Consider the following 14,933-nt stretch of genomic DNA (forward strand, 5'->3'; position numbering starts at 1 on the left):
TCAATCAGGTATTCAAAAAATACTATACGAAGAAGTTTCAGCAAAAACAATCAAACAAGTATTTATAAAACTTTAAGTCCTTGATAAAAAAAAACCTGTTTTAATCCACCTAGTGGTGTAATGATGCCTTTCTCATATCAATCATACTATCATATATAATACTGTGGTATTCTTCAAAATAATTTTCTTCGATTCTTAAAAGAATAACCGAAATCGTTTTGTTCGACCGTCTACTGATAAAAACTATCAATTGGAAAACATTTGAGGTTGAATTAGAAAAAAATTTAAGGTTTTTCCCCATTTTCAGTGATGGTATACAATTTTTAACCCACTTTACCCTATATTTCCGGATCCGGAAGTCGGATCCGCATGAAATTCAGGAATTATTTATGGGACCACAGGACCTTTCATTTGAACCTAAGTTTGTGAAAATCGGTCGCGCCATCTATGAGAAAAGTTAGAACATATATTTTATTTTATTTGCGCATTTTACCCCATAACTCCCGAAGCGGAAGTCGGATCCAAATAATATTCAGGAATTTTGTATGGGACCTCAAGACCTTTCATTTGAATCTATGTTTGTGGAAATCGGTTCAGCCATCTCTGAGAAAAGTTAGTGCACTTATTTTCACAATTTTTTGCACATTTTACCCCATAATTCCGGAACCGGAAGTTGGATCCAAATGATATTCAGGAATTTTGTATGGGACCACAAGACCTTTCATTTGAATCTAAGTTTGTGGAAATCGGATCAGCCATCTCCAAGAAAAGTTAGTGCAAAAAACGTTACATACACACATACGCACATACACACACAGACATTTTGCGTACTCGACGAACTGAGTCGAATGGTATATGACACTCGGCCCTCCGGGCCTCGGTTCAAAAGTCGGGTTTCACAGTGATTGCATAACCTTTCTATATGAGAAAGGCAAAAACAAACAAACCAAAGATTTTGCAGCTTAAGAGAAATACTTATAATGACCTTTCTTGGTGAATTGAGGTTCTCATTACATTCCCAGAGCAAATTTGTCACCTTTAAGGATCAAGAGTAAACCAAGTTAACTTGTGTTGGTAATTTGTGTATTACGTACATTTTATTTGGTACGTATGCCATAGATCTGTGTATTCATATATGCAGTGCACCGAGTTTTTCAAAGTGGATTGCACGATTGAGTTTCAAACAATCTTTTTTAACAATAATTTATTCTCAAATGAATGTTAAGCCTGACATCTTGGATGAAGTATCACTTTTGATCAATTTTTCACTAACGTTTCAATATAAGCAAAACTAAATATTTTCTGTTACAAAAGCCGTTTGCCGGAAAAATAAATAGTTTTACGACAACATTCCATACCCATTACCTTTCGCGTGTTAAAATAAAGGTTCCTTTTTGCGAGTTTACTTATAGAATACGTACCTTCTTTATATCGCAATAATTTCTGCAAGAGGAAATCCAAATAGTAATGTGTTTGTTGCTAATCAAATGTGTCAGTGGAAGTAAGCTGGAACTGAAATAATTTTCCTTGAGCAAGCTATATGCTAATTTAATCGTTATTGTTAGATATTACTATTACACTAGAACTATGAATAATAATAATAATAATAATAATAATATCATAATTAACTAACATGAGGTTATATGTATATGTATTGACTAACTTCTGAGTTTAGCAGCAAGCATGGATTTTCTTTCAAAAGAACGATTGAAGACAAGAAAACATTCAAGTATTTTCGGTATCCTTGCCAGTAGTTCACCAGACTCTACCCGACAATGAGATTCATCGAAATTCCTTATCGAATAAAAAACTGTCGAAATAAAAAATTGCTGGACACTCATAGCCAATATATTCCATTCTAATTGACTTTCATTGTCATCTTCGAATAAGTAGAGAGTGGTTATACTATTATTCAATAGGATCGTAGCACTAGCTATGTAATCGAAGCTATGCTAAGAATGGGAAGCGAAGTCTGTTAAAAAAAATGGTCAGATTCCCCAATAAATGAAATACCAAGACTTTGTTTTGCTTGACGATGTTTATTCAAGTTTTTTATTATCTAATACAATTAAAGTTTGCTTCATTTAGAATTGGAACAAACTTTTGCTCATATTGTGGCGTTCCCGGTGGACGGATTTGGAAGCTCTTGGCGCCCACGTGTCGGGAATTTTGTCAGCTTCACGTATGATTTTTGACATTCCGCAAATCAATTGTACTTTGTAAACAATCAACATGGAAGCCGAAAGAAGGGGAAAAATTATGCACACGGAGAACCCTTCGATCATAAAATTGCGATATCGCAGTTTTTGATTTTTGCGATAGTTGATTTATCTAATTTCTTTTTGATTCAACCAAAATGGTTTTTGGTTTGCATATATTCAAGTAGTTGAAAAATATGTTGTCTTGAATGCTGTCAAATGCCGGAGACAGTTGAAAGCAAAACAATAACCGCAATGCAAAATCAACAACTTTTTTGGTTGAAATCTTCAAAATGTCAATGAAAACAACATCAATGGTTAAAGCGTTTGGTGAAATTGTGTACATTCGATTTGAGAATTTTATGATAACAAGTGTGTACCTAACAGCGGTGTTGTGATAAAGTTACCCTTGTTTGAGATGAAAAAGATTTGTTGAAAAATTAGAAATGTTTATGAATGATCATCTCGTAATCTTTCAGGTATGCGCAAAAATTTTATGCTTCAAATTCGATCATTATTTACTTCCAGCAGACTGTTTTACTTCCAGCTGTTTGATACCGAAGATGATGTTCATGCATTAGCAATAAGACGCTTTTTAACATGAATTTAAATCATAAAAGTAACAGGAGCGAAGGGTTTCAAACACACAGAACGCGCTGCGATTGAATGGCGCGTTTGAATTGCCGTCGCAAAATTCCAATTCCCAGCATCAACCACCCAAGCTCATATAAATTGACTAAAATTATCAGTGCATAACTTTAGTTCAACCGTTTGAAGGCATCATTTTAGGTAAATTTAATAATTACGCTAATTTACTCGCCCCTCCGGGCACATTTGCTGATTAAAACGTTTTTCTACATCAATCGTTTCCGATCGAATCAGAAGTATTTTTTTAGAATTTAGATCTTTACTGATCTCAAAACAAACAAACAAACAAATAAAACCGATTTATTTTTCAACTAACAGAATTTTGTTTCAATAACAACACCAGTTATTTCAACTAAAATATTTGTTGAAATTGAAAGGTATGTGTCCTCACTAATTGACAGCATTTTTTTTCAAACAGTTGAATTAGTTGTTTCAACCATCGTTTCTGCTAATAGAAAAACAAAAATGACAGTTTAGTTAAAACAACAATCGATTAGTTGTACCAAATTTTAACCAATCGAATTCAGAAAATCAACTAATATTCTGGTTGAAATGGGATCGCGGGTGGTTCCGTGCACAGTTATTTGGAAAATACATTGTGGCTTGAAATACCGTATGGTGCGTTATCAAACGGTGTAAGGAAACATTGACGACGATTCGGAAGCCTCAAGTTTCGTCGGAGTGGAACTGTCGACCGGAAACTGTGTGGTAAGATTCTGAAGACGATTAAGAGGAATCCTAATCTGTCGGACCGTGATTTGGCCAGAAAATTCGGTGCTGCCCATAGTACCGTGAGGAGAACTCGACTTCGGGAAGGAATCAAGTCGTATCGAGCTAGCAAACAGCCAAATCGGACCTTAAAACAGAATAGTGTGGTCAAAATTCGTGCTCGGAAACTATATGACCAGGTGCTGACCAAGTCTTCTGATGAAAACTATGTCAAGGCTGACTTCGGGCAAATCCCAGGTCAAAAATTTTACTTGGCAACGGCTCGGGGGGATGTTTCAGCCAAATTGGAATTTGTTTTTGGCGACAAATTTGCAAGAAAATTTATGATTTGGCAGGGCATTTGAAGCTGTGTCCCCAGTTCCGCACTATTGAGAAATACTGGTCAATCATGAAGAGGATACTCAAGGGAAAGGTTGTCAAAGACATCAATCAGATGACGACCTGGTGGAATAAGATAGGTAAAACGATGGACGAAGAAGGTGTGCGCCGCATAATGAGCCGTGTTACAGGAAAAATTCGAGAATTCTTTCGAGGTTGAACCGTAACGAATAATTTTATCCGTATTTTTTCTTAAAAGTATGAAGAAAACGCTACATTTGTATAAAAAAATATCTTGAATTCAATAATAAATAACTGAAATACAGGCAATTGTCTGTGTTCCAATTCTATCTGAAGCAAGCTTTATATGGAGATTGAACCAAATAAATTATGTTCTTCTATTTAGTATAATGATAAATTTTTCATGAACGTATATATTTTTGAATTCTGGTTATGTCACCAGGTTATATAATTGTTACATTTTAAAATGTTCTTCATGAACTATAATACTTGGCTTGTATTCATTTTATTCAGTAGCCTGTCAAAGTTGAATTTTTAGTTTTGCTATAGTGAACTGCTACAATCTGAAGTAATACTTATTTTTTGATATTACACAGCCAAGCATTATTGCTTCAGTAACATCAGTGCATTGATTTCAACAGAGTTAGACATTACTAGCATCATAAACGACAGTTGCTTAGAAAATAAACGATTTCTTACAATACCCATTTTCTTGTAGTCAACTCGTTTTTATTTCAACACAAAACCCAATGCTGTGTAAATTCGTGTCATTATTTAATAAGTAATTTTTGTTCAAGATATAATGCCACCGAGCCCACCGTGGATTTCTCATACCACCTCAATACGAAACAGCAGCGCGCAAGCGAAAAAAAAATCGGAAAGGTTTTTGTAAACTTTTTCAAATTACGATTGTTTTGGCTAAAGTGTTATATTTTTGAGTTGCATTTTCAGATTCTTTGTGAAATTCTTCTACAAACACTACTTTTCAGTTCTAAAACCATCCCTGTGGAACGGAACAGTAACCGTTTATACATTTCATTTTACGGCTCAGTGAAGCAAAATTTCAAAATTCTAAGAATACTTAGTTGTGGTAAATTTAATTGTGCCAAAATTTACATATTTGTGCGCTTTGTTTAAAAAAAAATGGTGACACTCCAAAAAACATCCTGATGTAGTGTCATGCTACCTAAAAGCAAAGACATCATATTAACAAGATATCCAGCTCTCACATTTCCCGAACAAATCATTGGCAACATCCTTTTTTGCTAGCATGTCGCCCTCAGGTGAGTCCGCATCGAATCTCATACATAGAAGTACACTGAAATGAAAATCTTACTTATATTCATTAGATTTGTCATATGAATCATACGCAGAATATAATTCATAGAAATTATATGGAAACTTATAATCTTTATTTAATGTGTACGTCAAATCTAAATGAACGTTATCATAATGAAAGTTATAAAAATATCCCATATAATTTATATGGAAATCCGATGAAAGTCGTGAATAGTTGTGTTATCGATATTCATCAACTGCTCCAGACCATTTTTTTCGGGAAGTTTCGCATCTCAATGTAATTTTAAATCGCTGACAAGACAGCTCATCCAACTTCGTTCAAGGATAGGCGTTAACGAACCATGAAATATATCCGGTACATTTCATTACTCTATCTGTTTAGTAAGATTCATTTTTTTATTTTCAGTCTCGGGATCTCACTTCTCTTTCGCAAATATCATGAGGTGCTCCCTTATCGAATGGAATACTAGTATAGCTTGAATCCTCAAAGAAAAGTAGTAGTTGGCAATTATCTGCTATTCGTATGACCTATATTGAAAGTTATATATATAGGGTAACAGAGGTATTTTGGCCACTTCATATATTTTGGCCCACCTAACAAACTTTATCGATTTTATCGGATTTTATCCATGTTAAGTAACCCATGTTGCATCAATTTGATGCCTATCATATTAAATTACCTATTGCGGAAGGGTTTTTCGAAGATATCACAACATTTGGTGGATATTTGTGCAAGTGGGCCAAAATAAAATCAATCCTAAAGTGGGCCAAAATACCTCTGTTACCCTATATATATATATATATATATATATATATATATATATATATATATATATATATATATATATATATATATATATATATATATATATATATATATATATATATATATATATATATATATATATATATATATATATATATATATATATATATATATTTATATATATATATATATATATATATATATATATATATATATATATATATATATATATATATATATATATATATATATATATATATATATATATATATATATATATATATATATATATATATATATAAATAAATAAATTCGAAGTGAATATAATATGCGCTTCATAGATTGTTCCAATATATGTTGTGCGGATATCTAGTAATGGTTATAAGACGCGCCAATAAATTTGACTCAGACTGGAAATTTCATTCGTTATATGGAAATCTTGTGAAAATAACGTTAAGAAGAGTTTTATGTTTCATAAGATTATCTCATATATTTGACATGATGTTGAACACATCTTGTAAATATTATTGGAAATGCTAATAGCGCAAAATCATTAGAATATCATATAATGTGAAAAAGAAAATTTAGCTCAGTGTAGGGGAGAGAAATGTCAAATTCGTGCGCGCCAAAATAGCAGGGCTACGTACCCATATAATTGACATGATATGTTGAATGTGATGCCGTGCGATGGCGTTGTTGAACTGAAGATTGATTTCGCTCCAAGCTGACAGGGTCTGCTAAAAGAGAACTTCAATTATCATGCACATAACGCAAAACGTCAACGTCATCGAAATGTGTAATTATTTATACACGGAAAATAAAAACTACCTATTGTTTGACTTCTTTTTACTTAATTTTGAGTTCTTTTGAATCTTTTCTTCCGTTCGCTCCTTCCATTGTTGTCAAAATACAAAGAGCAAAGCCACCCAACAGCGAGAGTTTCGTTCAATAAGCCAAAATTAAGTAAACCGTATCAACTTGAAATTGATTCAATACGACTCAACTGTAGACTAAATATAACTTACCATTGAGTAGATATAACTAATCTTTAAGTATTTTTTTGCACGTGCCTTACGGAAACTACCTAGAGCCACTTTACCAAAAATTAGGTTATTGAACGGAACCCCCAAATTGGGTGGAATGTACTTAAAATTAGGTTGTTTTGCGGTTCCATGTAGATAGCAAAGTCTTGGCATTACATTCCTTTGGTGGAATTTGGCCTTTCTGTTTCAACAGACATCGCAGCCGATTCTTAGTGTACAGAATCATTGCATGGCTAGTACTATGGATCCTACTGACACTAATAATCCTTCCAGGAATTGTGAAATTATTTATAGATACCGCGTTTAAATTTCCAAGTCATCTTCCGTCAGTACGTATGATCTGTATCTGAAATAGAGAAGGAATGTTATTCATGGGGAATCAAAATACTCCTATTTTGGATAGTTAAGATTTAATGTTGAACTACGTTGACCAGCTCCAGACGAGTGTTAGTTCAGCCTTCATCTCAAACGTATCAAGTAATTTCGGATTGGTAACTACTTCCAGGCATAAGTTGGCTGTTTTGAATTCACCCAACGACTAATCGCCTGTTGCAAGGACCTACTACCTACTTGATGGAATGTTCAACATAAATTATGAGAGAATATGTAGCAGCGCCGCACGTGCCCCCCACTGCCCCTCTGTAAAAGCGACCCTGGTATGAAATCAAGTGAGCAACTATGCAATCTACAAATTGAACCACGATTATCATGTAAACAAACAGCTAGGTGAGCGTTTTGCGATGAAGCGGTCCTCGTGGCTTGTGATTCTCAATGACAACAAAGAGTAGATGATTTTATTGGTAGTATGAGATATTCAAAAAGTTTAGAGCAAGAAGAATTTTTAGTGCCCAAAAGAGGCTATTTTACTGCCAATATTATTACCCAAGGTAATAAGTAATACCTGAATGTTCCCAATTATGTTGTTCATAAAAAAATGTATCTTTTGATTTGGACCAATAACGCAGTAAAAGTACTCTTGTGCTTATCCTAATTGGCTATCAGAAAGAATCGCATATGAACAAGATATTTTTGATCTAAATATAGACCAAATTTGTGTTCCATACAGCACCCTTATTTACTGAAATGGCAAAAGAAAAAATAATTGACATTGTATCGGAAATCACATTGTATGGTTGCGAATAAACAATAAACGAAATCATTAGTTTGCATTAGCGTTCTACTAGTAAAACATTGCGTTATTTGTGTTTCTAATAAACACACTGTTTCACATAAACAACATTATTCATGTATTCAACAGTTTTGTTTACTTCTGCTATGCGATTACTCATATTTGATTTATTTCTGCAGATTTCTTTTGATATAGAATATTATGAACCTGGATATTAAATGGAGCGGAGGGTGTGCCCTAAGGTTAAGTGCAATATAAATTTCTTTCAATCTATTTTTAAAAGATTTATTATTCAGTGGAATTCACTTTGGATAGATCAGATTCGGGCACCCTTTGTATACGCAAAGATCTTTCGATTCCAATTCGGAATTGGTAATGTGCGATCGAAAGTTTACGAAAAAATATATGGATCAATAAACTTGAACATTTTTGCAACTCTCACTCAGTGTAAAAATAAATTCGGTTATTATTGATTAGAATTAATACCGTAACCTTGAATCGAAGAAGGAAATTGAATGATAATAAATTAAATTTTTTGTCGCATCCTTGCGCATGAAAATAAACTGATTTAATCAATTTTACACGACATGTTAATCAACGCTGTTATGAAATAAACATCATTTGAACCAAAAATTTGATTGAATTACAGTAACGATATGAAATTGTGCTGCAATGAATTGATTTGTCATTTTATGAGACTCATTAGTAAAGGGTGTATTCGACAAAAATGGCACGCACGTACTTACTCATCTAAATGAAACTGATTATCGGATTTTCTTGAAATTTTCGTTGAGCGACTACTAATGAGTTGCGATTAACAACATTGGTTTTATTCATTTCAGTTTCCATTTTTCGAATGCTCTCATCAAACTTTTCACTTTAGTTATCAAATTTTCAACTATTTATTTTCCTAGTGTTCTAATTGTATCTTCATTTTTGCGACATTTAGCTGTTCAACTCCTCTGGTAGAAGTTTCTTATTCTGACGTCATGGTTGGGATTACTGTTAAAATAACAATAAAACTTGCCAAATATAAACAATACACTATGACTAAGACCCCGGAATTGTGGTTCAGAACGTAGGGCGCTGGTCTAACAAGCAAACTGTCGTGTGTTCGAGCCCGGAAGGATTCTTATACCGTTTTTGTTTTAGAACCTACACGCGGGCGACTCTGACTCCGAGTAAAACAAACATGTGGTACGCGCCTTAAACAACCACTCATATACAAAAGAAATAAATAAACAAACTCGCATGGATGCGTGGTGCGACCCGAGACAATTTTCAGAGCAAAACTACGCTATTGGAGTCCGATCTAGAGCGACCCCAGGTTGCTAAAACAAACTAATCCAAATTTTTTTTTTCGACTCTGGGTCAGCTCTCGGGCTGCTCTGATCAATAAACGAAAACGGTATTAGTGTCAGTAGGATCGTGTCACTAGCCATGCAACCTATGTTTTGTACGCTCCGAATCGGCTGCGAAGTCATTTGAAACAGAAGGTCAAATTCGAGAAAAGGATATTATTAATACTTTAGTTTGCTATGAATAAGATTTTACAAAAGAAGTTACAAAATATTTTCGGTGTGCCATTTCTATCGAATACATAATGAATCATCACCTAATCTTATTTTATTGATAAGGATGTGATAAATAATTTCATATTCAATTTCGTGCCTTAAATATATACATGAGAAACGAAAAAAAATATTGAAATAATCTATGTAACTGATTATCTATTACAGAAAAAATGACATTGTGAAGCAGTAATGAAAGGAAATGAAATGGAAAACACTGTGTTCACCCTTTTTGTTTATGCGAACAATATTTTAGAAATTTGAATTAGCTCATCCGTCTACGTTGGCTTCCAATGCAATATGCTATGCTAATAATAGCTTCTCAGCTGGACTGTTGAGGTTTTATTACCGGAATCACGAGCAGATTTAGACAAAATTTCGTTCAAATGAACCTACACTGGCAAGATCTAGGAACGTTAAATCAAACAGACCACTTCCCTTGGCGGCAAACCATTCGGAGCATTGGTGAGTCAGCGCGCATGCATTTACAGTCGATAACGCAATACGAACTTTGCATCATCGCCATGTGTTTACGACGAGATTCTCCCTACTGCGGAAACTATTGTCATTAATTTGTGCAATAAAATGAAAGGAATTAGGTTTTGTTTTGTAAACAAAGTTCGCGTTAGAAGTGATTGAAATGAGCTCATTTATTTTGAACCTCTATGGCGTTTTTGGAATCTATCCAAAGTTTATGAAGTATTTCATATACTATGTTGGAACCACACCAATCTGTAGAAGTACAAGAAGCAGGAGAACCAAATAAAATTTTCTCAATCTGAAGAGATAAATCGCCTAAAAATGTTTATTCCTCTTCCCATTTCAGGTATAACGAAACGCTCCACCACGATGTGGAGTCGATGGAAAACATCGATTCTACTGGTCATCATGATAAGTTGGATAGCAAAGGCGACACCTGGTACTAGTCAAAATTTCAAAATTACTCCTAAGCCCTGTACAGTAAACGGAATAGAAGGCACCTGTATGTTTGTGTGGGAATGCATCAAGTCCGAAGGTCAGCACGTGGGTGTTTGTGTCGACTCATTCATGTTTGGGTCCTGCTGCTCACACAACCTGACTGATAATGTGATACCACAAAACTACCATCAGACTGTAACCTATCGTCCAAAGCCGGCTGGCAGCAACAAGCATAAGCCACAGAAGCCTAGGTATTATAATAACCAGCACTGTTTGTCTATCGTGAATAACAGATACTAACGATTACCTCCACGAACGGCAGTCGTCAGATACACTAATACTATAATTGCCCTATTTTTTCGTTTCATCCCTTTTATGTGCTTACTCCCCACGCGTGCCAACCTAAAACCACGATTCTGTGAATGAATGAACATATAGTACTTTCGTTAGTAGCAATGGCTACACAACCATATACCGCCCGGGTAATGGCGGTACATTAGTAATACGACCGTCGCATGTTCATCACCAACATCACCACCCACACCACAAACCGTCGTCATCCTCTTCTAGCAGTTCCAGTAGCAGTAACGCCATCAGTCATATTTTTAGTCAAAAGCCAACAGAGGGCACTGTAAATAAACATTCTACCTTATCGACACCCGCACAGCAGTCGGATTTGGAAATGGCGGCTAGCAGTATGTCGACTGGTAGGTTTCTTTGCTACGTGGTTAACAACCGCAATTTTTTAATTTAATTTTTATTCCAAAGGAATATTCACCACCCATTGGCAAGCTACGACTGAACCTAGTTTCATCACGAAAACCCGGCCACCAAAACCAAGCAAGCCGTCGAAAAAACCCATCCTATCGGGTTCAAATAATATTCAAAGTACTATATTAAAACCAAAACCATCGGTAGGATGTCGTAAGTATTGAAACAAATATTACATGTAATCAATTTTTTCTCTTTCAGGCCAAGCCGACCAAATCAACTACCACTACTGTTAAATATACGACCACAACTAGTATTATTAGCACAACTACGCGGAGGCCAACAACGCAGGAACCTCCGACATCAATAATGTCCTTCTCAACGGAGCTGGTACCACCGAGTACCACTACCATTGACACCAACACGAGCCTAGCGGCGGTGTCGTTATCGACTGTGATTGACGGTGGGAGCTTTTCGTCGTCTCCCGAAATGTATACGATGGCTCCGGGGCGGTCCACGCTGTCAGCTGCAAGGAACTACGGTGAGTTTTCAATTATCAAAAATAGTACGGGAATCAGCTGAACAAATGAATATTGTTTGCCATTCCATGAACAACATCGTCTGAAATATCGTGCAAAATACTGACATTCATTGTGAACAATTTTCACAATACGCGAACAAACAGTCATAGTTGTTTGAACTAGTACAAATCGAATAAGCTGTTGATTATACGAGAGGATCAAAAACTGTCAAAACTACACCATAGAACACCGTGCATTAGTCGAATGTCTGTAGCCGTTCTCGATTATTACTATAAAATGTTTAAATATTGATATTCAAATCGGTTAACCATGTGGTTTAACCTGCATCCGTCCCTCAGAAATTGTTATTTTGTATCAAACTGATAAATGCAATCGAAACGTACTGAATTCATACCAAAAATCACAGGATAAGATTTTTTGAACACTTTTACAATATTTGATTTTCTTTTCTACTTATGTAAGATTTGATACAGGTGGATAAATTCTAAGAATTTACTAAGGGCAGTAAATTTACCAAATGCATTGAATACAGAAACGTGCAACATATTTCCAAATGTATCCCCTGACCACAATTTTTTTTTGCTAAAACACTGATATTTGGCATTCGCTCGTTCAAAACCTCGATAACGTGTTTTGCCTTTCTCATACAGAAAGACTATACAATCACTGTGAAAACTGACTTTTGAACCGAGGCCCGAAGGGCCGGAGGGCCGAATGTCATATACTATTCGACTCAGCTCGACGAACTGAACATGAGTGTGTGTGTAGATGCGTATGTATGTATGTATGTACTCGATTTTCTCAGAGATGGCGTGACCTATTTTCACAAAACTTAGATTTAAACGAAAGATCTTATGGTCCCATAGATGTTGAATTTTATCTCGATCTGACTTCCGATTCCGGAATTACAAGACAAAATGTGAAAATATATGAGAAAATGCGCACTCAATTTTCTCGGAAATTTCTAATCCGATTTTTACAAACTAAGATGCAAATGAAAAGTCCCCTAAATGTTGATTCAGAATCGACTTCCGCTTCCGGTATTACAGTGCGATTAGTAACAATTTTCGATTTCAAGAGTATTTTTTTACAAGCGAGGACGAAATGAGGTGCACATTTTTATAAAATTTAGTAGTAAATTCATCTAGTTGGCAGACCCTGTTAGTTTGTGGATATATAAATCTACTTTGGGTCTACTAGTGCCCGGTTTCCGCTTCCGAACGCACCGGTAATAATGCAGAAAAACTCCAAAACCGGAACTCAATTCAATTTCTCCGCACCGGTTGAACCGATTTTCACAAATCATGATTCAAATTAAAGGTCTCAGTGTCTTAAAAAAACACTATGCAATATCATCCAGATCCGACTTCCGGTTTCGAAATTATAGGGCAATGAGTATCAAAACTTTCAATCTGTCATACAAAATTATGCAAAATCGGTATGCATCGGTACGTGGTGGTACGGAAGAAGAAGAAAACGCACCTGCCTAGCACACAGTGTGCTTTGTTCAACTTTTTTTGTTTATTGATCAGAGCAGCCCGAGAGTTGACCCAGAGTCGCCCAAACAACTTTTTATGTGTTTGTTTTAGCAACCTGTCAGAGTCGCCCGCGTGTAGGTTCAAAAACGAAAACGGTATTTGTATAGCGTGCAGGGTTGTCACATTTAAATCTATATTAACTTCGTTCCACGGAAATGACATCAATAAGACCTCCTTCCCCCCTTGTTAGATACACTTGCTACATATTTACCCTGAAAATACTCCTTGAACCTTCTCTAAGACTAGAGTGTTATCTGTACTGATCAAGATGTTTCAATTCTCGTCAAATTCGATCAGTTTCTCTTAAGATCTTCCTTCCAGGGACACTTGCAATTTCCTTCCTCCCATATCGAAACACCATTATACTTCTTTTCTCTGTGCAATACATATTTGTGCCAAGTTTGGGTGATATCTGTTGGGTGTGAATCATGCGAACGTTTATTTTTATAAACAAACAAGTTCAAGGTGTTCTGATGGGCTCAAGTTCACGTTGAATACTGCCTTTATGAATTGTATCAATTTGATACAGGGGAACCACAGTGTGATATTTTTTGGAGTGTCTTCTGGTGATATCGTGAGAAACGCAAGTAGAAATATTAATTACTTCATCTTGAATTTTAATTTGAAGGTGAAATTTGTATCCATTTGATACAAAGAACCGATTCGAGTTAAGAATTAAATCTTTTTCGATAGAATTCCATCGTGTCCAAAACTCTGGTCAGTTTGATGGAAAATGCATTAACATTGCTCCACAGTTGGTCCCATGAATGACCTTAGTTGGGTATATCGGGTATACCATTTTTTCAACTCGTACCCGACCTTTACCCGATTAAAAAATATAATCTTTACGCGTACCCGATCCGAACCTGTAAAAATTCAGGTATTCGGGTTCTCTCTACTCTACTAATGATACGACTATTAGTACAATAGCCCTACCTCACAAACGATTGTCGATGCTGTATGCTCTAAGACTACCCAATACTAGGTCGAACTGCCAGGTAATTAGTAGAATTCAGAGCTTGGGAACAAAATGGATCTTGTGGGCTGCATCCAACTACCGGATCACTTTGGGCCAAAAGATGACTGTACCGTTGTGCTTGCGGATGAACAGGCTTTTCAGGCATTCTTCAATGCCATTGTCGAGGTTGTGACGAATGGTTCCATTTTCAGACCTCAACTACGAATCGTTTGCCAAATCATGGCATCCTTCGCGAACTTTTTGACAAATAAAAACTTGAACCTTCCCGTGCTTTTTCCCACGTCCAGTAGCAATGTAAAACTTTTAACAGGGGTTGCTTAAAATCGAGTTTGGTGTATGTTTCGTCATCGATCAACGATCAACTCTGGTGTTTTGTTAAAATATTGTCGTACAGGAGCCTCGTACACTTTTTGACCACGGAATTCTGTCTTACGTACCGGTTCAGATTACTAACTTTGTGCGACTTGTATCCTTTCCTGGCAAGCATGTTCAGCACCGTTTGAAAGTTGGTGTTATACCATCT

General features: G+C 35.6%; 1 protein-coding gene across 5 annotated transcripts in view; it reads left to right on the forward strand.

The window, feature by feature from the left end:
• The window catches only part of LOC131431618 (serine proteinase stubble), a 409,964-nt gene that overhangs the window by 331,314 nt on the left and 63,717 nt on the right, over nucleotides 1-14,933 (forward strand). For 3 of the 5 annotated variants that reach the window (XR_009229703.1, XM_058597441.1, XM_058597442.1), the window contains 4 exons: nucleotides 10,549-10,891; nucleotides 11,079-11,347; nucleotides 11,409-11,554; nucleotides 11,613-11,892. Coding sequence is in view for 4 of the 5 variants with exons in the window: in XM_058597441.1 (XP_058453424.1) it covers nucleotides 10,549-10,891; nucleotides 11,079-11,347; nucleotides 11,409-11,554; nucleotides 11,613-11,892 (1,038 nt within the window). In the remaining variant the exon portion in view is untranslated. The remainder of the gene's footprint in view (nucleotides 1-10,548; nucleotides 10,892-11,078; nucleotides 11,348-11,408; nucleotides 11,555-11,612; nucleotides 11,893-14,933) is intronic. The other 2 variants (XM_058597443.1, XM_058597444.1) reach the window with 2 other exon arrangements.

The sequence above is a fragment of the Malaya genurostris genome, chromosome 2 (genome assembly GCF_030247185.1).
Source record: "Malaya genurostris strain Urasoe2022 chromosome 2, Malgen_1.1, whole genome shotgun sequence".
NCBI classification, from domain to species: Eukaryota; Metazoa; Arthropoda; class Insecta; order Diptera; family Culicidae; genus Malaya; species Malaya genurostris.